The 27,899-nt window shown below is 43.6% G+C and overlaps 1 protein-coding gene across 1 annotated transcript; it reads right to left on the minus strand.

Annotated features, from left to right (window-relative positions):
- Nucleotides 1–1,854: 1,854 nt before the first annotated feature.
- On the minus strand, nt 1,855–24,260 carry RAB27B (RAB27B, member RAS oncogene family). Its single transcript, XM_055792624.1, has 6 exons — nt 24,085–24,260; nt 11,081–11,252; nt 8,040–8,125; nt 5,153–5,256; nt 3,632–3,755; nt 1,855–2,222 (listed from the first exon to the last, which is right to left on the minus strand). Exons 2-6 carry the CDS (start codon nt 11,231–11,233, stop codon nt 2,033–2,035), a joined length of 657 nt encoding a protein of 218 aa, XP_055648599.1. The 5' UTR covers nt 11,234–11,252; nt 24,085–24,260; the 3' UTR covers nt 1,855–2,032.
- Between the last annotated feature and the right edge of the window lie 3,639 nt (nt 24,261–27,899).

The raw sequence follows: 27,899 nt of genomic DNA on the forward strand, positions 1-27,899 counted from the left end.
GGATCAACCTGCTTACTAGCAGTCTACTTCTATTTTCTGCCTGGGAATCACCTGTTGACTACCACAACAGCTTTGCGACTTCCTGAGGTGTTAGGGCTGTTTATAGCCTAGAAAAGAACCTGTACCATACCTGGTTGTATAGTACATACTATATACTATATCTATCTATCTATCTATATATGTAGCCTTTAGGTATAGTCTATCATTCATAATCCTTGCAGCCTGCAAGTTAGATTTCTGGCATGGTAATCACAGCTATTTGGTACTCACCCAATGGGTCCTGCTGCTATGGATGGACCATCTGCCCTGTTAACATGCCAAATCATCCCGTAAACATCATTTTAGGAGCTGGGCAGAAAAATATGTTACTTTTTCAGCAGTGAATATGGTAAATTCTCCATTTCTGGGAAGCACTGAAACATTTTATGAGCTTGCTATTCACAAAGTTTGCAATTTTGAATCAAAGCTGAAAACATTTAAATACATGAAAGTCTGCAATCCTGCCATCCCAACCAATTAAGCTTGACTTGTAAAGAGAACTGCTCTCCCCCACCCCAATCTGCACCCTTCCAAGTGATTTTAAAGCAGCTTCAAGCACAATAAACACAAAGAGACCCTTAACGACCACCTGTATAAAAACAGAACAGTAATTCTACAAAAAAGGACAGGGTAGACTAATAAATATGCTGTCACTTGGTTTAGAAAATGATCTATGCTTATAAATATAGTATTTATTTTTGCCTGGATTTGCCTTTGCTTGTGATAAGCAACTCGCTATTTCGCTAGAACTCACTTTCACCCATAGAAGAAACCTTTAGCATTGCACCATCCTGCTGCAGCACACCACCAGAGCAACTTCTACCCTCCGTGCCAAGAACAGACTTCTGCCACACACTTTACCTAGCCAGTCACATATTCTGGACTCCCATCATTCCCAAAGTCCCCACATCACCTTTTTTCCACCTTGCCCTCTCTTCTGGAGAATTTAAGAGTATGAGAAAGCTGTCCTCTGCTGAAAACCTAAGTGTACAGAGGACCTGATAAAAGCACAGCGATAACTGAGGAGGTTCTCTCAGCACAGCAGGGTTTACAGTTCCCTTCTAGGCAGCGCAGTCAGCCTCCGGCTCTTTCCTACACCCTACCTGCAATATGCAGTTACCCAAAGAAATAAAAAAGGATAGTTTCCTTCAGTTGAGGAAGGGGAGAATTTTTTGCTAATGGTAAGAAGTTGTTTCATAAAACATAGTTTATCTGTTCGCAGACATTATACTCGCTTCTTTATAAACTGTCCCTGCAGCATCAGAATCCCACTCTATACTTTTTCCCACAACGCTCCAATCCCTGCTTGGATTACTGGCAACACAAGCAATGCTGCACAATTCCCTGATTTCTTTTTTTCAAATTAAATACCCTACTTCCTCCCCCCCAAACCCAAGTCACACACACGCACACCCCACCCCACCAACCACCATCTCAGTGACTCAGTCAGGATGGATTTCACAGCATTGCTTACTCTGTACAAGTGATAGTTTTTCTCAATAGGTCACACAATCTTTTATATCTCTGCCTTAGAAAACATATGGTCCCTGATGCAGATTAAAAATTATAAAGAAACAGGATTCTGTGGAAAAATGGCACAGACCTAGAAAACCACCCACCTCCAATTTAATTTCAATATCCAGTGTATGCAGACAATAGGTTCTTTCCCTCCTTTTTAAAAAAAATAAAGCTACTTTCCTCTATTCAGTATCCTGATTGCATGAAAAATAAAGATGAGGGCTGGGGGAAAAGAGGTGGGGGAGTTTTCCATGGAGACGGCACTGTATCAGGAAGAATCATTTCAGCACGAGAGCCTCACTGAAACATAGCTTTTAGTTTTAAACCAGGCCTTTGGAGAAAAATGCACAATCCCAAAAAAACAATGGAACTTTGCTTCTGTGCATGGCTCAACGGAGCCGGTTTGAATTTGGTGGTAGGTCAGCCATATCCTGATGAAATATTTTCATCGGTTCTCACAGTTTAGAGGTGACGTTTAGCAGGCACACTTTTTCTCCTCTGGTTTTGCCGAATCTAGCTTTCCTGAGCTTCCTCCATTGGCTGTATCAGAGACCTGTGTCTTGTCCACGCACTGCTCCATACGTTTCATTATCAAGTCCAGGAGCGTATCCACAGCCTTCTCCACGTTCTGTCCAGTAGCAGCACTTGTTTCAAAGTACGGTATGCTACAGTGAAAAGGAACAGGTTAGCTGGAGAGATTTTTAAGACAACCAAGACTCTAACGCTCTTGGCGCAGCTATCAGCGGTGGCTTTAGTGGCAGTAAAATGGGACAAACTATCTGGGTCATTATGACTATCTCCTTGCTGGGCAGAACCCACGCTCCTGTTCCCAGCACACTATGGTATGACAACACCAGTACAAAACCACCACATTCATTTACAAAATGTATCCTGGCATTTTGACTTCAAATCACGGTAACATCAGCACAAACCTTGGCTGAAAAAGTCTTTCAGGTAACCAGAAAGTTTATTTTAAAGAGAAACCTAGGTGTGCATTACAGAAAGTTCCAGGGATCAAAGAACACACCAGAAAAACCTTTTTTTTTTTTCCTCTTCCTTTTTTTTTTTTAAGATGGGTAGTTCCAACTATTGCTATTTAGCAGTCCCTGCAAGTACTATCTCCTTTCCTTCCTTCCAACATACAAGCACAGGTCAACTTAGCTGATTCCATTCTGAAATACCCTTTGAATCCAGAATATTGCCTTCCAAGTCATGCTTTTTAGAAGAGAAGATTATAAATTGCTTCAGCACTTTGATCATATGAAATCTGGCATAAGCTAACTTCTCCTCGGTATCACTGTTCTTCCTTACCTGGCTGCAGACAACTCTCTAATATTCTTTTAATATTTTTAAGTCTGATTTGCTTATTACTCAGTCTCTCAGGCCACCTTCTGCTGCTGGCCCAGTTCTCTCTGAACATGCCTCACAGTAAGGGCAACTAAGGAAAAAAAATGCACACTCTTTTTGCCCACAGCACTATTTACTAATTACGTTACACAGCTAATTTATCCAGTTACAGGACACTCTGCAGGTTTTATTAGTGCAAAGAAATATAGAAGGCTCACTAGAACAAGAAAAAGGCCTTTAACACCTTTATTATTCATGGAGGAAAACCAAATAAATTCAGTGCCACTGTACACTTAGAACCTGACAAAATACACAGGTGTCTCCACTTCCAAACTAACTAGAAAAACAAGTTATAAATACTGTTAGTTATTTAGTTTCATAACACTGAGTGTTCATCTGCTTTTGGTATATTTTGTCCTGAACTCTCCAGACAAGCCAACATCCCAGGAATGTAGCTTTCTAGTGAGACTGTTTCATTTCACCCTTATTTCTTATGTTGTAATATTTTGGCCAAATTTCTAGAACAGCGTGTTTCATTCCATCTCTTTCCTATTCGAACAGGTCGATCTGAAAGGGTGACAAGCTGGATATCACTGTAGGTGTATGTGATACTGTAATGCCTAAAGATCTTACACGAGTTTCTAAGTATACTTGCAAGTATCTCTAACCAGTCATCAGCTACACTTACAACAGTTACAGAATTTAGCTTCTGTCATCTTTTGCTTACCCATATTTGTCTGCTAAATCTTTTGCTTGCCTTTCGTTTACCTCCCTTTGGTCTGACAAATCAGCTTTATTACCAATTAAGACTATATCTGGATTCTCACAATATGCATTGGCTTGCAGCTGACCTAGAAGCAAAAATAAACAGGAGTTAAAAGAATGCTGGAAGCACCTTAGAGACCGAGACTGTTGACAAAATAATTCAAAATATCTTTCTTGCCCCCACCTCAAAATATCCTAGACTAATCAGCCAACCACTTCATGCCAAACACATTTCCTTATCGTACGTTTACTTACTAGGGGGAGTTTTTCAAAATAGGAAGTACAAATGGTACTAAAAATTATTTCCAGGATTTATTTTACCAACATACAACAAGACTCAACTGCAATGAGTGCACGAAAAACACTGCTTTAGAAGAGGAGAACCTCCACCAGCCAGAACTTTTATTCTACAAGACTCATAAGGACACCGTGGAAGGACAAACAAGCACCCACATCATCTGCAAATGCAGTCCTTCAGAAGTTTAGGACAAAATCCTCAAGCATGTTCTTTCTCCTGGATATACACAATGATTTAAATGCAGTTTTGTCCATTTGAAGATCCAGGCACAAGCACTGTCCACAGCCTCACCCCCCGTAAGTGAATGTACAAAGCCATTTACTTACACTTGCCTCAATCCTGAGGATACTGACTTGAAAAGATGCAGTATACACAGAAGAAATTACAGAGCCTCAGCTTGGTAAGCAGTAGGAGATTGTGATGACAGGGGTTGTTTAGTGGGAGGAAGGAATCTCTGAGGAAGATGGAGCTGTTTTCACAAAGCTATCTGGATTCACACATTACCCCCACTTCAGCTTGTTTGCTGGAAAATTGCCAGCTGGAAATGTACTGGCCTCTGTCCTTCCAGCACTCTAAATACCCTCAATTAAAAACAACTAAGAATTTAACCTTTGTTTCGTTATTAGTGTAGCTGTTATCTGAAAAAATCCCAACAACAGCAAAGACTATGTGCTTTCAAACCACATCCTCAAAGCACGATATTAATTTTAATTTAAACCTCAAAGCAGACAGGAAGGAATCACATTCTGCTTTACAAACAGAAAACACACTATAAAGATTGACAGCAATATCCAGATTACAGTTTCCAAGCTCCTGTGTATCATCTAAAATATGGGGTATAAAATATGAAGTGTTGAATGCCATTAACTTTCAAGAGGCAACAGATTTATTCAAATTTACCAAATCCAAACAAGATTATCATCAAGAATATGCCCAAACCCATCTATTGTGCAAAAAAAGAAAAAGGGAAAAAGAAAAAAGAAAAGTGTGCATCTTTCCAATTTGATGAAGCTTTCACCCCAAATTACAGGCTGTGAATACCCACTTATGGTTGCACTAGACAAAACTATTTTCTCTGAGCATTTTCCAGCTCGCAAACAATGACACACAGAAAGCCTGAAAGCCTAAAATACACAACAATGCTTCAAGTCAACCAATAAATGCAAGCTGTAAGGTTCTACTTACTCATCCAGTTTCTGACATTTAAGAAGCTCTGTTGACTGGTGAGATCAAACATTAGTAAAAAGCCCATAGCATCTCTGAAAAACGCTGTGGTGAGACTTCGAAACCTGAAGGGAGAAGAAAAAAAAAAAAGGCAACACAGCTCTATCAATACAAAGTGATCTCCAAAGCAAGCACTTTTCTGGCAACCCTGACCCGAGTAAAGAAAAAAGGAGATAAAGTCAAGCTTTACTGAACTGCTTGTTCAAAAATTGTATTAAAAAAATTATCTTGAAATCTGAAGAGTCTGCAAGATTTAGTGGACATACATTCCCTTGGAAGGAAAGCAAAAACAAAATAATGCTTGACTTTCATTTTAGCTACAAAGCATCACACCAGTCAACATTTATTAATTGGTGTGTTAGTAATTTACCAGAGGAAGCTTATACGTGAGAATATAAACACTGTCAGTGACTAATCTATTAGTTCAAATTCTGCCTGATTTAACAGAGAGAGACACAGAGAGAAGGGTTGGTTAAAATAAAATAAAAAAAAATTTAAAAAAAGACACTCAAGCACTTGGTGTATCACAAATCACAGTGATAGAAATGGATTCACCTGCCGACATTGCACACACTTAATCGATGGATGTGTACTACTCAGTCTAGTCAGTATTAAACAAATGAAGAGTAGGTGGCTGTTTACATGCCTTTGATTGTTTGATGTGACTATCTGCTGGGAAGCTCAGCTAAAAGGAAAAGGTAACCTTTCCTTGCAGAGGTCTAGACACGAACGCACTCTGTAAGCAGACTGTGCAAGTGTTCCTTCACCAGGGACATTGTTTACAGGCTTCCAGCAAAGCTATGGAGCTGGACAGAACTAAAAACCATGAAATGCAACTCTGTCTGTCACCAAAAGGTCACAAGCCTGTTCAAATCAGAAATGTGAAGAAAGCCCAAATAATATTAAAGCGTTCAGACAGCACTGGAAAGCAGTGCAATGGCACTCTGGTGCTTTCTGTATCACAGGGATCCATCACATCACAAAACAGTACTACATCATCTCGCACCAACCAGAAACAGTAAATGATATTTTCTGCCACACATCCATGAAAATAAAAAAAACCCAAAACGCTCTCCACGGAAACATGTCAGATACCCGACACTGCTTCTAGGGTTTCTTTTCAGGAAAAAAAAAAAAAAAAAAAAAAAAAAAAAAAAAAAAAAAAAAGAGCCTCAAAACATTTAATCTTTTGCAGAGGGGTATACACAAATGGTGTTTGATGATTCAGACACAAAATTTCCACTTGCTTCTGCTTTTCATCCAGCAGCAACCCCTCCTGCATAGTATTTGCACTGCTTACTCTGGAAACCTGAAATCTGCCTCATTGCTACTTTCTTTCCTCCCCACTAAATGCTTCAGCCCTCTGCTCTTTGGTCACTATTACACAGCAAATAGGCATTGAGTCGCATTTTCTTCCCTTGTTGACAGATGAAATCAGCAGTCATACCAAAGGCAATCACTTTATGATAGCCCAAACCAGCGTACATAACTAGCCAGGGGAAGCTTAAGCAAGCAGTACACACACTTCTCCCTTTAAAAAAAATAACTGAATTAAATTTAATGGTGACAAGTCAAGAATATCGTTGGAAAGAACAAACAACTGTCATGTAGAAGACACAAAATCTGGTTAGATAAAAGAATCTTTTTGCAAAGGAGAATTCTGATCAGTCCTGAACTTAATACCTATCAGCTATGGTATGCTGCTGCAAAGAAGACAAACACAACTAAAACCATAAAAGATAAGAAGCAATTCTTCCACACTGCTCAGCACTGCTAAGACTTGAACTAGAACTCTCCATCCTGCTCGCGTGCTGGTGGTAAGAGAGGCTGAAACCAGCCTGGTGGAGGATAGAACAGAAAGTTTGCTCATCATAGAAAATTCTGAGAAGCCCAGGGCATGGAGAGGACTTAAGGAAGGCATCAGGCTGCTCATGACTATGTCCACCTGAGTTGTGGCCACCTGTGAGAAAACAGACTGCACAGCCTCTGGGAGTGACCTGCTCCAGGGTTTAACCGCTCCCGCGGCCAACACTTGTGTCCTACCTAGCTGGAGTATCCTTGCTGCGGCTTGTGACCACCGACTCGCGCCCTTTAGCTGCGAGCCTGAGGAGTCCGGCTCTGTCTTCTCCCCACTGGGTAGATGAAGATGGCAATTAGCCTCCCCTTAGTCTTCAGGCTGAACGAGCTTAGCCTCCTCAGCCCTCACTGGATCATTCTCCTGACCTGTTCTAATGGGACTCCACGGGACTCCAGTTTACCAGTACAAAGTATCCCACACTGGGGGGGTTCCGCAAATAGGAACTGTACTCCAGATGTGGCCTCAGAAGTGCTGCGTGAAGGGGAATAACCACTTCCCTCAGCCTGAAGGCCACATGTGGGCTAACGCAGCCCCTATCAGCACCTTTCTCAAATACACCCTACCATCCAACCTAACAGAAAAGATCTGAAATACGAGAACAGGACACTTAGGTAGTATCTTCCAGAGGAGGTAAGAATCATAGAATGGTTTGGATTGAAAGGGACCTGAAAGATCATCTATATATTATAAAGCCAAAAGCCGGTACAAAACAAGAAGGGGTAACCACTGACCCAACAACCCATGTGTGCTAGGAATGAGGCAGCATGCTGCTGAGGCAGGGAGCAGACCACCTCCAGTTCCCCCAGTTCTATTTTCTAAGATTCCCTGATCACTGCATCAAAGCAGTGTCAGAAAAACTTTATTTCTGGAAAATATTTTCGTTGTCCTGATACACAAGGATTTTTGAGATTTTTCACCTGAATGGATGAATGGTTTACCCAGAAACATAACTAACGCAGAACTGCTTTTCAATGAGCTGAACTCTGTTACCTTTCCTGACCGGCTGTGTCCCAAAGCTGGAGATGCACTTTGAAGGCTTTTCCTGGAGATCCATTTGGTCCTCTGCTGTTGTATACCTAACGAGAGAGTCAAATCAGTACAGCCATACAGCTCACACCGAAATCTAGCGCCTGGGTCACAGACTGAGACCATTGCTTTTGTGCAAAGCAATAAGGAGTAAAAGTTCAGTCCTTCAGTAAAAGCTCTTACCTCTAAAAGCGATTTCAGAGGGCTGCTTATAATAATATTTAAAAACCCAGGAGCCACATGAAACATCTATGAAAGCTTCTCTTTAAAGGCCATATGTAGTAGTTCAAATTAGATACCAGATCTTTAAAACTTGGCATAGCACTGTGCTGAGCAAGCTGTCTCTGTTCTGTTTCATTGCTGTTCTTAGAAAATTTACAGCTGGCTGACAGGATTAGCCACTATTATAAAAAGCTATTCTTTATTCATTAACTTCTGTTGGACATTAATGACTTCCTTACTAACTGCAACTGCAAACTCATGGTGCTTAAAGAAATCACTGTGACCTTTCGCTAGGGCTCAATTCTTTATTAAAGAGCAACAGTGTGTAAATTAGCTGTTGCAGTAAAATACAGAGGAATAAAATGAGTATGAGCTGGTTTTGTTATCTGAGGTAGTTTAGCAGACTCTCAGCAAATTTAAAAGCAGGCAGATACTGCCCTTACATTTAGATCAAGTGCACAGGGACCCTGTGGACATGTCTGTACCCAGAGGCTGCACTGATGTTACCCGAGGAAGTGGAACCCTTCCTCACCTGCCCTCCTTGTGCTGTAAAATACAGCATGCAGTTCTCCTGCACAACCAAATTAATATTAATTGGGGGTTGGACTAGATGCCTTCTGAAGGTCCATTCCAGGCTAGACTATTCTGCGATCCCGTGGAGTTATTTAAACCGCTGTCATTTCAACAGGGAGCTTCTGAGTGGAACGTGCCTGCCTTTCCTTTCTGACAGGTACCTCGTCTGAAAATCAGAAAAAGACCAACGGATCAACCGCACCATGTCTGTGAATCAAACTAGTTTGCTGGAGCATGTTCCTGTAATGTTTAGCATGACAAACAAGGAAACTCACAGGGTCCTTTTTTAATATGAATTTTACACAAAAGAAGAAACATATTTAACCTTTGGGATCTCTTTCGTAGAAGACAATTTATTAGATAAACCTTCAAGACATTTCAAAGCTGATAATTTCATCTAAGATGTAGTTTCTCCCACACTTACAAACTGTCTTACCCTAAAACGTACAGTAAGGAAAAATGATGGAAGAAATCTGTCTGTGACCTTTAGCAGAAAAGTTCAGCCCTCTGGAAGCAATGCAGCACCCATGTTCAAAACACATTAACGAGCATCTGACCAGCCAGGGAAAGGCTGTTCTTGTAATTTGCATGTGCAGACATTGCCTTGCAATAAAACTGTGTTTTTAATATTTTTCTCTTACTACATCACTGCAATCCCACAGAGCAGAGAAGGAGCCAGGTTCCACCGCAGCCTGAACCTGGCCTGGCCCCCACTTAACTGACCTCAATTTGCATAGCATTGATTATGAGTAATTTAAGCCATAATCCAGATCCATTGGTTCTTTATTCAGGAGACCCCTGAACACCCCCATCTCCCAGGCAGGGCCTGCACATCCCTGTCACTGTGGCAAAACTGAACTCACAGCAGCAGCCACCACCACCAGCCGTCATGAAAAAGTTGCCAGGGAAGATGAAGGTGAATGGGGGAGTGATGCCCATCTTTTCACAGTATTCCAGTGAAATAGCAGGAGCTTAAAAGCATGTAAAATGACAATACATGAACAATTTGCTTCATATTGCCAAGGCATGTGTTCTCACTCAGCTGCTTCAAAACTGGGCAATGTTTTCATACTAATTAATAATAAATATTGTAAATGATTTTTAGTTCTTACATTAACCTGTTGCAGGGCTGAGAAGCACTTAAGGTTTTTTTTGAAAATGAACACATTTTTGTCAGCACTCAAGTTCTTGGGTACAAGGAATAGCTCACCAGGTGCTCCCCTCTTTCCTTGCTGAAAAGTTCTCCACAAGCAGCAGTTCTTCTGCCAGCTTATTCATCTCTGCACTGTCAACACTTCCAAGGATGTTTTGTGCAAAATTCTTAGAAGTATTTCATTTAAATTAAAAAGAAGCAAATTTAAAGAGGTCTCCATCTTTGAACTGGGCAAGTATTTACACTTTTTATTAAAGAAAATTACTAAAATAATTGTCTAGGGTCTAATATCTTGTATTTATTACGGTTTTACTAATCAAGGAAGCTGAATTTGTTCCCTGTATTTAGCTGGTGTCAGGATCTATGACCAGATACACTAGTCGCATTAAATTAAAACAAAGCAACTGTGCTCATAGCCACAAAAGCTATCTGACCAACACTGCAGAAGACTCATCTTCTCTCTAACATCAATAAACAACAGCATGGCAGAAGGGACTCGTACACACTGCATTAAGCAGGTGTTAGGATCCATGGATCCTAACCTATGAGGACTCCTGATCACAGGCTGGGAACACTCAGCCTCCAGCCTTGCTGCTGGCAGAGACTCGGAGAAGTAGCGTGGTCCCGCTGGTGGAACTGCTTCTTGTGCCTTTGCTAATTTACTGCGTGACCTGGAAGCAGGTTGAAACTTCTCTGCTTCTGTAAGTTTCCATCTTTTCTACTTAAATAATGAGTTTGGGGACTAGAGTTAGTTCTAGTCACAAACACACCTCATTCACTAGCACTATGGAAACTTGCTCTTGGAACGATCCTTTTATACCAACATGCAATAAACCATTTTACAATCCAACATGAGAATAAGGATAATGGCATTTTTCCCCTTTATCCAGTTCCTGATTATGACTTGTTTAAGCCAAAAACTAGACAAGGAAAAGCATTATCAACACATGCTATACCCCACAGTAAGAGAGGCAACACACAGCTATGTAAAATTTGTTCTCAGCAGAAATGAATAAAGAAAAAAAGAAAGTGCCATCATTTGTATGAGACAACTTACCACTTGTTTTTCCCGAAAATCTATCCCTACTGTTGTGATGAATTTTGGATTAAATTTGTTATCAGTGTATCTGTACAGGAACGTTGTTTTTCCAACCCCAGAGTCTCCGAGGGCCAGGAGTTTGATCAGATAATCATAGTCTTCATCAGTCATAGTGCTAATTTTTAGGAACCTATGGAAAAGGAAGAGGAAAAAAAATTATTTAATGATAACAACCCCTCGCCCTTCTGCTTGGTTTTGCTTTGGTTCTATTTTTGTTCCTTGAAACACTGCTGTCTGCGGTCAGAGTTGAAAGTTGTGTTAGTGTATTTTGAAAAAGGCTAATGCAATGCAGCAGTGAAACTCTCCATTTCAGTTCAGGTGCCAGGAGACAATACAACTTACACTTTCAATTTCCTAAATAAATAAAATTGAAACTCAATGATACAGTTTCAGACAAAAAAATTATTTTTGTTCTGAGGATGACAGTAAGAGCTATATTGAACAGAGCTATGAAACCTAGGGCTAAATCCTTCTAAGTATTTTATTATGAGTTTGAAGTAGTGCAGAAACAGGAGTGAAAATGAAACTCAGATATGGCAAGGACTGCTCTCAGGGCTCAAGCTCTAACCGGTACTACATGACATTATCAGGGCTACATATCTCTATCCTGAAAGAAATAATTTTTCCCCCTAAGAGAACTAATTAAAAAAAGCAGAGTAAGCAATTATCCCAGGGCCACAGTTAATAAAAGGAAAGAGCTCCAATGCAGCTTCCTCTCCAGTACAACCAGACGAACCCACAGCTGCCTTGTTCTGTGAAGCACACAACTAAACCCACCCCCTCATCAAACCCTGCAGATTAATTGGAGTGAAGAAGAAAGAAAAGCAGATGGCAAGCCCACTGCCTGGGTTCAGCTCCGTGCCTCAGTTAAGCTGCTGCTTACATGCCTCGACAGCGCTTCCAGGCTCTTTTCTGTATCTAGCAGTGACCAAGAGCAGCGCAGCCTCCCTCATTAAGCACTTGTAAAACAAATATACGCATCAGAAAGTAACGAAAATTTGCAGAAAGAAGGAAATATTTATCCTAGTTATCTGGGCTGTGTCACAGCTCAGGCAGGAGCTCCTGGAACAAAGCGCATTGCACAAATTATTTCCGTGGGGGTTTCATGACCCCACATGGCAGTTCCCAGCTTCTGCCAATCTGCTGAGTCAAGTGACACAACATATTTGGGAGGGAAAGCCAGGTACCAAGGAGGGACAGCTTTCCAGAGTTTTCTTCTACTTTGGTCTTTTCTCGCTTGGCCAACACAACTAAGCACCTGTGTTCAGGGGTCACTTGGGCTCCCACCAACAGAAATGCTCATCCTCCATCAGAAGGAGGACACATCATCTGCTAGCCCAACCTCCTTCAAGAACCAAGTCATGGACACCCGGCTCGAGCAGAGCACCTTCATCAAACTACCTGCCAGCCTGGTCAAGCCTTCACCCAGAGGAACACAGCCTTTCTCCAACTGCACTGCTTCCCTCCCCCAGCAGGTTTTTTATTATTTCAAGCTCAAGGGGAGTGTTGTATTACCCTAAACCCAAAGCTCCCATTAATGTAGTTAATTTGTTTGTATTTGCTACGAAGCTGTACAGAAGGCAAGGGGACCTATGTAAGAAATAGACCTCCAAAGTGTTTATTCACATGTACGAAATGCCCTGATGATGAGAAAACCGGAATCATATGAAACACCACCTACTTTACATCCTCACCTACCTTGATCTCAACATAATTTAAGCCTTTGCTTTTTTCCAAACATCTTGCTAATCCTTAGCATGGATGAACAGCCGTCCCATTCGGCTCTCTATGCCGAGACTAATTACTGTGGTATGAGAGCAGGAGGCCCTGGGCCATACCCCATTTATAAAACCACTGCTTGTTTCAGTACAAGACCATAATTTCCATCAGAATAAAACCTACCTTTCTCAGCATTTAAATTATCAAATACTGACCTGCTTTGACTAAAATAGTGAACTAAGCCCGTTCTGATTATCCTGCGTTTCAACAGCTTTAAGGATAAAAAAGCTGGCTGCGTACTGAGCAGTTTCATTGTATGAGATATGACCTTTGACAGATATAGAGCCACCCAGAGAGGCAGGCCAAGCTTTTGAGAAATTAATTTTCTGATGATAAAGGTTTTAACGAATCTAGAGAAAAAGGCCCCTGATCTGGCAGCACTGCTCTGCCTTGCACTGCTTTTGGTCTGCGCCAGGCAGTGGAAGGGCAGAACACCAACATGGCAGCTTCACAGAAATTCATTCAAGGCTTTTAATCCATTCCAGGATATCCCAAGTTTACCACAAGGCTCCACTGAGCAAAAGTAATTTCTCCCCAGAAGTCTGAGGAATAATCAAAATAAAAGTATTTCTGATCAATGCAGTAACTGTTCTTTAGACATTTCCTTCAATAAATCTGAAAAAGAAAGGTATCTTGGGAGATGGCTCCCCCCCAGATGTTTGACCGGTAATACAATGTATTAATTTGGGATTAAACGCTATCCCAAAAATCCATGTTCTCTGCCAGCTGAAGTTCAGCATCTCCTCGCTGTGCAAACGTGCAAAGCAGAATAATTAGAATTTACCAGACCTGTAAATGCTGAGCAAAATATACATCAGACCAGGATGATTAAAAACCTATTTTTGTAAAGCTGTCACGAGAAGGCAGCTGGCACTCCTATTCCCCGGCACTGGCTGCTTTTCCAGAAATTCCTGCCCGCTTGCACCATGGGCTGCAGACGTGTTGCAGCCTTTCCCAGCCTGGCGCTAGCCAAGGCAGTAGCCCTGCCACCCGGGGAGGCAGCCTGGGAATCGGCCTCTTCCACAAGGTGACTCCAACTTCGCTCTCATTCTCTGTACCGTGTAGGAAAGTCAAACAGTCATCGGTTGGATAAAGGGATTTTATTCCTTCAGATTTTAAGCTGAAGCCACCAGTTTTCCTCTCCTTGACCAACGATGGAGATAGGAGGAGCACAAAAACCTAGGTGCGGGGACAGCTTGACGGACCAGACCGATCCACCCCCAGCACGCTGCCATCACTGGTTTACCACTTCCAAATCGCTGTAGTACAGCAAACAAAGTTCTTGTTCCACAGGAAATCAGAGCATTAAGATTTTAATTTCATTTAGAACAAGAGAGTTAAAATTACTAATTATTCTTAGATAAACAACTAAGTGCACTTTTAAACATGTCTACAATCAATTGAATTTGAAAATTCTGAATGTTTCATCTTGTTTCATGACAAATGTTAACTTGAACAGTACGTACAGTAGAGTATAAAAATCATACACCATACCTGAAACAAAGCAAAACTCTTCAGTGGAGGAGGTTTGGTGTTCTTACAGAAAAGAGACTATTTCAAGAGAATTTCTTCTAGCAAAAATCTGAAAAAACACTTCAGAATTTTCTATTAAGAGATTATTAACCAGACATCTTTTATTAAAATTACAATATACTTTATTCAACTCTAATTCTAAATGGCTTTATATATTGAGCTGCTGAAAAGAAATACCTCTGGGCTATAAGGCAAAAGCTAAGCCAAGGCAACTCAAGTGCCGATTTCCATGACGACATTGAAAAAACACCCCTGTGCCTGGAACCTTAACTTCCAAGTCCTCACCGTCCTGAGAGCATCTAAACGGACTTGAAGTTGTAATACCAGCAGCGGTGACTCATTTTGCCATGACTGCGTCCCCACCACAGACCGCCAGCAGGCGGAGCAGGCGGAGCAGCCACAACAGCGAGGTCCTCCCGGCCAGTCGTCCCGCAGGGCTCAGCAACCTGCAAGCGCCCACACAGACCAAACCCAATGCAATCTCACCCTCCAATTCTGAAGTTCGTGCCGTCTCTCTAATACCACCTCACTGATTAAGCTTTACAAAAATGCAAAGAGCCCTCCTGACCGTCCCTCCCAACCCACTCTGCCAACGTGGCCAACAGCCACAAGATGATAAATGTAACCTTCTGACACTGTTCTTCCAGTCTGTGCATCTAGACTGAGCCCGATTTAAAAAACACTCAACTGCTTTCTTGGCAGACAAGATTCTCATCTAGATCAGAAGCAGCATCTTGTTTCTTGATTGATTTTTTTGTTCCATCCCTATTTAATGTTCTCTAACTACAGTGCAAGAGATCATTTAAAATCTGGTACTTGTCAGCAGATACCCCCGAGAATATTTTCTCGGTAGAGAAATACGGCTTCATATAAACCAACCCAACTTTAAGACATTCAGCTACAGCCTACAGGGAGAGGAAAATCTCCTCCTCGGGAGGCACAGAGCAAACACACTGCAGCCCACCGCACCCGGCTCGGCATGCCCACAGCACCTCCAAAGAGGGGCCAGGAGGGTGCCAGCCCTTTGCACATCCATCCATCACCCCTCCGCCTGACAGAGCGGCCTTGGCACGGGTCAGCAGCTCTCTCTGATGAAACGCTGAACTCCTGGAGCTAGGTGCTCCAGGAGACCCACCCCAGCACACAGAGGCTACAGAGGAGAAAAGTTGTAAGTCAGGTTTTCTTCTTCCATTCATAGTGTGTTCCTTAAAAACAGGGAGAAAGACAATTCATTGAACTCTAAGTTGCTTTTGAAACAAATTTCTTTTGGCTGGGAATAAACCGCAGAAAAATGGTTTCAATTCAGAAATGCTTTTTCATCTCAAGATGTCCACATGCACAGTAAAAACAAATGAAGCAGGCTAAAATTCCGATGAACCTCACCTAAAAACACGGCCCATTAGTCATACTTTTAGCCTCTCAGAATTGGAAAAGACTGAAAAATTTTAAAACTTCTAGATTCCAAACTTTGCAGATTTTTAAATTTTAAAAGACTTTCCTAATTAAATAAGACTGTCTACTACATTTTCTGATAACACATTTCCTCATTAATGAGTTGTTGAAAGGAGTTCAATAATTACAGAAGTAGCTAACGGGAAAAGTCAGCTCCAGAAAAGAAGATTTTATTTCCCTTGACACACTACTAGTTAAAAGTCCAACAAACAAAAACCTTGTACCAACAGCAGCAGCTCTAGAAAACACAGGATATCACAGCGCAGGTACTGTACCAGCAGCTGGTCAGCGAGAGATTCGCTCCCTCTGCAGCAAAATAAATCTGCGCTGTTACTATTCGCCCAAGCTGCTTTTTTAAAACACTGAAACAGTAACACCAAACCCAGTGCTGTCCTGAGGGCCAGCTCAGGGGTGACTCTAGCAAAGGCTCAACACACAGACGTAGCAACCATCCCTTACCCAACTCGGCAAACCCCGAACAGACTAGGGGAAGGCTCCACCAGCAAGCTCTGCACTCCCCACCGCAGCAGGCGTTGGGAGACTTGCTGCTCCCCTCTGATTCTACTACAACAAGGCCAGAGTCTGACTCCTCCAGTGCCACCAAGACCTCCACCAGTTCTCCTTTTGACAGCCTCTGGTCCCTAGAAATATTGTTGGCCGACACAAATTTGATATGCAAATAAACCACAATTCTGTTCCAAGAGTCCAGCAACAGCCTAATAGACCAAATAACACTAAAAAACTACAAACTGATTCTGTTCAACTTTCTTTGCAGTGTAGCATAAGTCATCATGCCCCAGGCCATGGGAGGACATGCCTAAGCACAGGCAAAGGTACTGGACTGCATGAAGATGGCCCACAGGATTGCCCAGAATGACTGTGGCACCATCCTTTCACTCCAGAGATCCCAATGCCTGGATCCCTTCAAGGTCAGAAACTCAACACAGGTGAGAAGAACATTTACCATCAACATGTGGCATGCAGAGAGATGACCCCAATACCAACTTATGGTTGAAAAATACTTTGGAAAGGGCCCGAGAGACAGGTGGGCATTGACCAAGTTTAGCACAGCACCACCAAGACGACGCATTCTCATCCCAAGTATTCCACAGACATATCATTAACTTTCTGATAAACAAAGAGCTGCATGGAGACTTCCAACGAAGAAAGGAGCAGAGAGCTAGGCAAAGCTGATCTGTGGGAGGACAGGCTGCCTGCTAAGTTTCCTGTTAGAGTCGCTTCTCGGAAATGAAAAGCCACCAACCGCAGCAGGTTCCTGCTGGAAATCAGAGTCACCACGTAAAGAGAGGTCTGAAATGCATTATTTCTCCCTCTGTCTCTCCTCCTAAAGAAATCACACAGGTTGTAGCAGGAAGACATCCCAAGATTGACCTGGATGCGGCTGGTCTTTGAAGCTCTTCAGCTACGTCCTTTGACTAAAAAGACAAAGCTCTGCAGCATGAACAGAAAGCCTCCCCTGGTCTTCTGCAGGAACACCAGAAAATTTCCTTTTCTTTCATCCTCAAGATTGTGACTGGCATTTACCATAGCCACAACTAGTACAGTGAGGAACTAAACTAGTTCCCCGTCACCCTCAAAACCCCACAACCTGTTATTCTCTTGCTGTGGGACACGTCTCGCCAATGCAGCACCCAAGAGAGAATCCCACATCGACAGATTATTAACATCAAACTTGTTAACACAGTCATGTTAGACACTTCTTCCCTAGCAAAGGGAACACACAGGACCATCTGCAATGCAAAGTGGAACAGAGAGGGGATTAAACTGAAGAGTGTATTATCAGAAAGTAGCCTCACAAGTCCTTCCCATGGGGGAGAAAGACAGGATGTAGGAAAGGTAAGATAAAATTCCATCCAGTCATCCCACCACCACACTGCAATTTGCCTGCAATCATCTGTTGAAAAAGCAGAGTCTCACAGCTGCCAAATAAATGGCCCACAATGATCCAAACATTCTTTTCCCTCGAAAACCAAACAACTCACCGGAGCTACATTGAGATGAAATTAAAGCTGGCTTCTCTGCTCAAAATCAGGCATACACAAGAATTTCCGTATAGGAGCTGTGAGCAACAATATGTAACAAATGTGGCATTGGTGTGAAAGAAATTATCTTTCCTCATTTTCTTCCTTACAGTGGAAACACCCAGAGGACCAGATGGATGCTTTCTGGCATGGACATCTAATGGCATTTGAGTACAGACAGCTTCAGTATGTAAAAGACTCTTGGCAAGCCACAGCCACATACTACTCTCTTTTAGTAAGCCAGGATATCTTTTTTAATAGGGAAAGAAATATATACAGAACAGACTGCATTTTAGAAGTTCTTCAAATACACAGATTTTCGGTTTTCACTCATTTGAACACAGGCTGAACGTAACTCCACAGGTAGGAAGGTGAGTTCATTAGGACTGTGCCCTGCAAAGGAGCCATCAAACTTCCACTTTAAATTCTCCTTCAACTCACGAGAAGCCCGCAGTGAGCGTTCACACCAGAAAAAACAGTAACATCTCCAAACGCCACTTTCTAAATAGATGGGTAAACACCAGGCATTTCCTAAGAACTCACTCACATTGCCATACATCCCACTGGTATTATTCAGAATAAACCAAGCAGCACACTCTCAATGACCCACATCCATCCGTGTTTTCTATCCACATATCCACACCTTTTGGCATCCTCTTCTCACATGGTGTGCTCTGTTACCTAAAGCAAGTTGTACTTGGAGGGAAAAGCAGCACTGGAGCCCTTCCGTTCCAGCTGATGTAGTGTTGCTGCCTAAACTCTCTCACTACATACACACACAGCATATATATTTACATTTGTGTAGGCAAGGCAGAAGAGTAATTCAGCCATTGTCAGTACTAATCAATATGAAAAATACAAGCAATACGAAAAGGAAACGGCCAGGGCCGCACCCAACCGTTACCAGAAGCTGTTATCATGACACTTCACCGGTGCTTTTTTCCTCCGGGTCAAACACCTAGTACAAGGCAAGTTATAACACAAGTGACCATGCACATTTTCCTCTATTTCACCATTTCAAAAACCTGCTTGGTAAGTTTGGAAATTAGTTGTGTGTTGACCATGCCACAGCAGGTCTGTATTTAGCACATCATCCAGTCTATCACACTTGATTGACTACGCAAATATAACCATGTTATTGACCAGAAAATAATGATAATTTACAAAATACCTGCAAAATATACAGGCCCGAAATGGATTTTGCAAAAGGCAGCAGAATCCTGTAAATTAACCCAGATGGCAAATACTCCTACCTTTCATTCACACTTCAAAAAGGAAAACAAGCACTGTCATTAATAGCATTTCAAGGAACGTATTTAAGAAGAAAGAAAGCCAGCATGAGGAAGTTCCAGTGGCTCACTGAAAAAAAATCTCATCAAATACATATAAACTATGTAACTCCCTTTGAGGGAGTCCAAAAGTTGTAGGAGGATTGGCTGTACATAGGGAAGTACTCCTGGTTAAACAGGAGAGAAGGGAGGTATCGGGATTCCTGCCACAAGTGCAGGGTCGCTTCCCACCCCACCGACAGCCCAACATGCTGCGGATTCCAGGAGAGACGCCAAGTAGCTCCCTGCTGACTTGCTGTTCAAACCCTCCAAGTCTCTCCTGCTCTTTTGAATGCAAGTGAAGCTTACCATTCATTATGTTACTTATCTGTCTGTGTGTCAGGAAAAAAAAAAAATATATGAAAACTTTTCAGATAACTACGTTAGCTCATAGACATGAAGTGGGCTAGACTTCCCTTTTAACTGCAGAAGCATGGTATCATTATCCATACTTCATCTCTCCCTGATCTTATCAAATTCATGTTCTGAATCCAAAAATCATAATTCCTTTGTAAAACTCCTTTGACAAAGCCCAGCCTTAGCCACCAAGCACACGACTACCACACTGTTTTTCTGCAGATCTCTATTTAAATTTAGGAACCCTGATATGCTGATGAAGACTCCAAAGTGGATGATTCCATCTAAAAGACCTGAACATTTGCCAGCTACTCATGTTTTTTATAACACTACCCTTCTTCCTGCATACACGAATCAATATGGGCAATGAACAGTTACCAACAGAGTAAAGAGCAAGGGGGTGGAGGGAGGAAAGTCAACTCCACAGCTTAGAAAGCCTGTCCTGGTAGTTGGGGCCGTCCTCCAACGGTTTGAAACAGCATTGTTCCACTAACCAGTTACGCTGGTTTACAGTTAGTCAGCCCAAAGGCCGGCCAATACAGCCCAATTTTGTTACCAAAAATATCTTTGGAAGCAGCAGAGGAACACAGGGCTGACCACAGTCAGCCAGGGGCCATCATTAGCGCACTAACAGATCCCCCAATCAACCCAAATTTGTCTTTTGGAACATCTTCATAAGGAAGTATCTAATGGAAAGTCTGAATCATGATTAAGACTAGGAGAATTTCTATCTTGTGCTGCCTACAGATGATGGGCTCTATGTCTAGTAAAGGGGAAATAAAAATAAAAAAAAAAAAGGGAAACAGCCATACCCACACCTGTCAGGGAGTTTGTCCATTCCCAAACTAAGGAGTACATAATTTTACATTTTACAATGATTAAAAAGCAAAGCTCCTATTACAGTAGTTTAAGCTGGCTGCACCCTTGACAGGTCTGTATTTCTACACATCACTGCTTTTCCCAAATCTTTAGGCTAATTTTTCAGTTTCTTTAATACCAAACCTCCATCAGGGTGGCAAACTCATTTTGCTGTATCCCAGCCCTGTGCAGGGGCTCACCTAGAAAGCTTTTCCATAGCTGAAGTGCAGCTTTACACAGTTCTCTCAAACCCTAAAGGGCAAGAGACTGGCCCTGCTGTTTGCACACTCAGCTCACACCTGACCCCAGGGAGTACTGTACTATACTGGTAAATACATTTGTTTGTGCTTCATCCAAAGCCCCTCTGCAATTCTCAAAGCAGTTTCCCTTTTGCTGTCAAGACAGGTAAAGAAATCTTTGGCAGAACTGAAAATTAATGCCTTTTGCTCCATATTGCTTCGGAAAGCTCTAACACCTGGAGTGTCCCTTTAAACAATCTCTGCAATAATCGTTAGCTATGATAGCAGCTACACCTCCCTCCACACAGCAAGGCAGATTTCCACTCCCTACACCATTCTGTTTAAATAAAAATTTACAACAGTGATCAAAATGGTTTGGCTTATCAAGTCATCTGATCCCATTTATCATGGCTCTTTAAGGACTGCCAATTGTAAAGAAGGCTCCTCGACATAGAAAGTCATTAGTTCTAACAAGCTAACAGCTATTATACATTTAAATCACTTATTTCAAAACAGTAAATCATTTCTTCTTTCTACAGCAGACAAACTTACGCGAACACTGAAGCAATCTGATTATTTCATGAAAGGCTTTAGAATTAAAGTCTATTGTACTGCTCAGGCACAAATTAGTTATCCCAGAAGTTTTAACCCCTTAAAGCTGGAGAGAGAACAGTTATTTCTCTCTTCCAGCTGAGGCTGTACTGGAGAGGAGAGAGGTCTTCTCATGCCTCTCTTAACTCCCCATGATGCTCCTCCCGGGATATCACTTATGCCCATGCCCATACCGCTGCCGGCAAGCTTCCCAGGGTGTGCTCCTCCTCCCTGCACCAGTGGCCTTCTGCTCACATGAGGACATGGCAGGCAGACACCAGAAACACCATCTCCGAAGTTCTCACAGTAGCTGGTTCTCCTCTCTCTCGAGACAGCCATACCTGCCCCACCCTGGTAATGTCAGCCCTGCCTGTCCCACGCCAGGAGGGGACACGGGGTTTTAGGGGCAGACAAGCAAATGAAAGGTTTTGAGGGCAAGAATGAGGAGTGAATTAGGAGTTGCCACAAGCAAGATTAGCAATGAGTTTTACCACTCTAACCTAGGGGAATTAGCCAGTTTCTCAAGATTCAAAAGGAAAGGTAGACCTTAAAGCTCCTTTCCTGATACAAAATTTCAAGATTACATGTTACGCTTTCTGTCAGTCATTTCAGAGAATTATCCATTGCCTGACAAACCTGCTGTGGTTTTGATCACAGAAACTGCCTATTTCCATGCTGTCTGGCCGTTTCATAACGCTGCATTAACTAGAACGCAGCACAGGAACTATCACAGCAGGGAGTACTCAGCTGCAGGCACCGGGTCACGCTTTATCTCAGCTGCCGGACACGAGCACCTCTGCCCAAGCCAGCAACCACACCTGGGGGTGACAGGGGGAAAGGACCAATTGCCAGGCTCAAACTTGTTTCCTAATGCCACCCTAACGGAACCCAGACCTGCTGCATTATGCTACTGACCATGTTGCTTCCCCATGTCACATTTCAACATGCAAAATGCAAAACACAGACTTGCTGCTGAATTACTCTGGGCTGGTTTGTTTCTCAATGAAAGAAAGAGCAAAACCAACGCTTTCGTGGGAACCAGCACAACATATAGTCACCTATGCAGCAGTTCTGAAGCCAAATACCTGCTCCATGCTAACAGGAAAATCAGCTTGGAAAATTGAGGCTGCAATGCATGAGCAGTGAGAAAAGAACAGCTTCTCCCAGGAAAAGAACAAAACCAACAACCACCACCCAAAAAAACCCAAAACCCAAAGCTATCCAGTTCTTGCAAATGCAAATTCAGACTTTCAGCAGGCAGGGCCTGCAGACACACAGGTAAGCAGCATACAACTGTATTTTGTGACATGCTCTCAAGGGCAGTATATTTTTTCGAGATGCTATTGTACCAGCTTTACACATGACAGCATGTATTTCAGTAACGACCAGGTTGTGATATGTCAGCCTTAGCAGTTTCTAGGCACACTCTAAGGGAGCATGTTGCTACTCCCCAGTTCACACATTTTAGCAGGCTGCAATATATTGCTGTTTCTTTGAAGGCAAAAAACAAGAACCACACCATGAGAGCTGTCGCTTTTCTCTGCAGCTGTTCAAACTTCCCTAGCACCATGTTTTAACCGAGCTTTCCAACGCTGTGTGCAAAACTGCCAACAGTGCCTTCTTGCGCATTTACTTGTAACACCCCATCTTGAGAACTTCACACACAGCCAAAACCCACCAGATTTGTTGAGAAGAGTTTTTCAGCATGGGAAAACTGTTTCTCCTTTGACTCAAAGTCTGATTAAAGAACTGAAAGAGGAGTCACACTCTCTCTGCTGGTGTGAATTAGCATAACTCCAAGACTCAGGCCTTTTTTCCCCAATATGCCTGCAAGTATGCAATTAATTTTACCTTTGGCAATTTTTTTTTTTTTTGGCCTACGGCCCACAGGGCACAGAGCTACTTGAAAATAACTTTTTATAATAGACTTCAGAAGAGGCAAAGTATTTCTCTGCTACTCTGTGTACCTGCCTTTCTCCTCCTGCCACAGCTACTCGCAAAGACGCTTCAGTTAAACTCTGCAGAAGTTGTGCTCCACTACAGACTTAAGGACCAAATCCGTTTCCATGATCCCTGGAAAGTCCGTATAAATGCACGAAAGATGCCTCTCCATCATAATCTGATCTATTAGGTATAAAAGAGTATTAACCACACATCAACGTGACAATACTGTTCATGTTATTTCTAAACCAGCTTTCTTTTTCTCCTTTTTTTTTTTAAATGAAAAAGCACGCTCTCCTCCTGTCTCAGCTGATCTCTTTATATACTTCATATCATATTCTTATCTCATTCCTCCACCCGAATTAAGGCACGACGGCAGATGCTACGCTGTGAACCCCTGCCTGCTCACGGAGGAGCTATTCCCGGGTAACTATCGTTGGATATTATGGAATTATGGAATTAGCGCCGCGCTACGACCCCTGTTAGGCTCCCCATGCATCGCTCGTTGACACACGTCCCTCACCGGCTGCTGGCGCTGCCCCCCCAGCCCGCGGCCAGGGCTCCGCGTTCACCACCCTGCCGCCTCACAGCGGGGCACTGATCCAGCCCGGAGCCCCCCGCCCCAGCGCGCTGTCACGAGGGGCACACAGTCGCGACAGCGGCCACATGTCGGGACGGGACCCCCGCCCGCCGGCCCCAGGCTCCCCGTCACCACGCGATCCCCGAGCGCCCCGAAACCGGCCTCCATTTCCCCCCCTGCAGCCCCGAGCCCTAGGGCCGCGGCGGGCCTGGCCCTGCCGGGCCGCGGTACCGGCGGCCGGCCCAGTTCCCCCGGCAGGGACCTGCTCCCGGGAGCGCCGCGCCGCCTGCTCTCTGCTTGCTGCCGACGGCGGTGGGAGGACGGAGCGCGGCGCAGAGCACCTCCCTCTGCAGGAGCCCGGCGCCGGGGCTGGGCTCAGACGGAGGCGTCGCTACCGGGGCCGGCGCACGGATGTGGGCGCTCGCCCCGGGGCCGGCAGCGGCCGGCTACTGCTGAAGGAAGCCCTCGCCGCCGGCCCAACCCGCCGGGCGCTGAGGGGAGCCCTCCCACGGGGAGGGCGGGACGGAGCGGGGCCGGCCCAGGCCCTGGCAGGCCGGGAGGAAGAAGAGGTCTCAGGGTGGACCCCCCTTCCCTGCCTGCCCCTCAGGCCAGCCACCTTCCAGCCTTCCTCCCGAGCAGCGCCTTGGCTCTAAGGGGGAGTCCCAAGCCCCAGCCCGTGCCCTGCCACCGGCTGCACGGGCCTTCAGGTGCTCCCAGCCTGCAGGTGTTAGCACCCTCCTCCAAGGTGCGCCTGGCCCGAGCCGGGGCCCAGGGCAGCTGTAACCGGTTACCTACCGCCCCGCCGAACCCTCAGGGGAGGCCACTTAAAGGGATTCTTTCCACAGCTTTGCTAGCTCGAGTTATTCCATCTTTTCCCTGCAATCCACCTCCTGGGTCTCAAAACTCGCCATAAGGCAGTTGGCCCGTGGCATTGTGTTTCAAACCGGGACGCTCCTCAGCATCCGAGCACTGCGAGGCCCAAGCAATGCGGCTGCAGGGGCTTGTCCAGCCACCACTAACCCAATCACTGCTGCTGCAAAAAAATACCCTGCAGGATTTCGTAGTAAAGCGCAGCTTTTCCTGAAGCACTTCCACACAACAATCCTAGGACTGGAGTACCTTCTGTGAGCTCATACAGTGCAGCAGCACAGTTATAACAATTTCTGCTATAGGCTTGTATATACTACTACAGGAGAGTAACTCTTTACCCCAGCTTGAAACTAATCTCATGTCTCCATTGCAGAGCACTTGAGGCTGGGAGAGATGCTCCTAGTACTGCACGTTGCTGTTCATGTGGAAAACGGTAATAAAGTTTGCACTACACTGCTGATAACTGGCACATAGTACTAGCATAGTTTGGCCCCGAAATATCTGCTTTAAAAATAAGAACACAATAGGCAGGAGAGGGAGTGAGCTGAGTGAGAACAGCGCAGAAAAATCAGGGCCTGTGTTACCCTGTGTACCTATTTTGGCAAGGTTATAGCACATTGCAAAGCCCTTGCATGGCAGAGCTGCACGTTCAGAGTCAGTTCTAATAAATTCACTCAAATCCTTGGACATGTCAGTTTCAGCAGGGTCTACTGTGAAGTTGTAACTTATAATTCCTCTTTCATGTGTCATTTTTTCTGTGTGTGAGGTTGTTGGTGAGATGTGGTGAGGTATATTACACTGGTAAAGTAGGTTGTTCAACACAACATGTCATCGGGGGAGGAAGAAAGAGCGGGATTTTGAGCTTCATACCCTACTTGAACAACTAGGAATCCTCTGCCTTTATTTTTTCCATGTTGTGTGTCCAGAAATACCTGCAAAACTGGGATAGCTGCAGGTAACATTTCATGATCCTGGGAGGGCAATCCTGCTGCAGATCCTGCGAGGTGTGCTTAAATGGTTTCTGCCCTTCCCTGGGGCTTGTTACTGGCAATGCTTCAAAACTATCTTGCCACTATCATGAGAAAAAGTTTTTCTGAACAGTTTTATTCTTTCAGCTGCATGGCTTACAAATAAACCTTCTTACCTATGGCACACACATCCTTTTTGAAAAATACTTTCCATGCAGCTCAGCTGGGAACAGCAATCATCAGTTTAAGAACAGTCAGACCAGTTGCCAGCATTAGCTGCTGCAACATTCGTAAACGGGTTATCGCTGGCCTGTTGGTCTGTTTGCCCTTTTCCCCGCTGGTAAATGCCCTGTGCTCATAGACAGAGAAGATCAAACTGGTGGCAAACATTTCTTTGAGGCCTCACAGCTCAGAACTTCGTACCCACACAGTATCCGACAAATTGGCTTGCAATCAGCAGTGATTTAGTTTGGCCACGCAGGCAATTAGTAACTCTGCTGGTCGCCAGCTATTTTTATATAACTGGAAATGTTTTGCTATGATGGATGGTTTCAGACAGAAGCATTTCTCTAAAGCCCTTGCAGTTCCTAGATAAGTTTTCTCTTTATCTCCTCTAGGCTGCTAAATGTTAAATAAAACTATGGGAGTTGTGTTTCTTTTGGGTCCCTTAAATTAAAGGTGAATGTCTTAATCAGTAACCTCAGTTTCCTGCTTATTCCTCTAACAATTAAAATTCAGTGTTATTCACAAGAACAGGAAATGTACATGGATCCTGTGCTTTCCCGATAGAGAAATTTCATGTGAAGCAGCAGTGATTAAACAAGTACTTTGCAGAATTATTAGAGAAGATAATACAAAATTAATAATGGCAGGGTGGTATTTCCTGATACACTTTTTTTTTTTTAATAGCGGGCTGGGTCTGCTTTGGAAGGAGTAGCAGGATGTGGTATTTACGTTCCCTCTGATGAGCATATTTGCAGTAACTACAGTACTGCACCACAATGAAAGCAAATATGTTATCTCACCTGTTCTCCCTGTGCCTGCAGCTGGGAATGAAGACCAGCTGGCAGCAGCTGCCCAGCTCCGCATAGCTTCACTCTTTTTCAGAAATAAGGAAGAAGTGGCAGCCAACTCCCCCCCTCCCCGCTTTTTTTTTTTTTTTTAATTATCTCAGAAAGTTATTTCTTACTCAAATTTTTCTTTAAGGCCTGCTCTACTTGGGGCAGGGGGTGGGGGGATCATTTTAACTATGTTTAGCAAAACTGGTGTATGCCTTTAAGTAAGCTGTCTTAAACCAGTTCTTGTGGCTCAGTCGTGGTTTTTCACCAAGTATTAATAGTGTTATTTTTCATCTCACTAAATTAATGTACATTCAACCTCATGAAACTGCTACAAGCTTCTCATGCAAATGCACTCAATCTCCTTTAGTCTTGCCTAACTCACTCAGAGTGTGTCTGTGAGGACTGGGACATGCTGCTCTCTTCATGGCAGCCTGAGGAGTCACATGCATCAAGTAGGATTTCTGTCACTGAGGCGTGCGACCTGCCAAGTATGTGACCTGTTGTGGGGAGCCTTAACACACATCAGACTGCCCAGTGGCCCTCCAAAGGGCTGTCAGTAGCAGTTAGTGATATTTAATGAAAGCAATCAGACATGAGTGCGTCTGAACCGAGTAACGGCAGTGTTGCTAGCATGTTTTGTATTCTTTCTCATCCTGTCCTTGATCAAGGTACTGCCTGAGTTGCCAAGATTCTATGAGGATAAACTTTCTGTCTGTTTTAAATGGTATCAAGCATGTTTCTTCACCCTCTGTGCAAAAACCTCACCCAGACCAGACTCACAAGCAGCAGTATAAGCCGTTTGTAAAACGCTTATTTAGATTCACACATAGAAACTAGATACATGACCAAGATGAATTTGGAGCAAACAGCTGACTTAATTACACAAGGCCAACAAGTTAATTATGTAAGGCACGTATTGCAGATTTACTTAGTAAGTCTTTAAATGTCTCTCCTACTCTCTCCCCTTCCTCCTCCACTCTTCTGCCACCCACATCCTCTCCCAGTTGTGCTGGGTATCCACAAATGGTCCAGATCTCCCATTGCCCCTTCCTCTGGTTCATGCTCACTGGGTGTTGGACTAGGTGATTGTTGTGGGTCTCTTCTAACTGAAATATTTTATTCAGTTCTATTCTGGTCTATTCTATGTCTGCACTCATACATAGAGACAGAGCTCACCT

The sequence above is a fragment of the Falco peregrinus genome, chromosome W, assembly GCF_023634155.1.
Source record: "Falco peregrinus isolate bFalPer1 chromosome W, bFalPer1.pri, whole genome shotgun sequence".
NCBI classification, from domain to species: domain Eukaryota; kingdom Metazoa; phylum Chordata; class Aves; order Falconiformes; family Falconidae; genus Falco; species Falco peregrinus.

Excerpts from the sequence above, each read along its gene's own strand:
- RAB27B (XM_055792624.1), bottom strand. The coding sequence starts at position 11,233 with ATGACTGATGAAGACTATGATTATCTGATCAAACTCCTGGCCCTCGGA. Across the intron at positions 8,126-11,080 it reads ATTTTCGGGAAAAACAAGTG|GTATACAACAGCAGAGGACC; the intron begins GTAAGTTGTCTC and ends CTCTCTCGTTAG. Across the intron at positions 2,223-3,631 it reads GATTTAGCAGACAAATATGG|CATACCGTACTTTGAAACAA; the intron begins GTAAGCAAAAGA and ends TTTTCACTGTAG.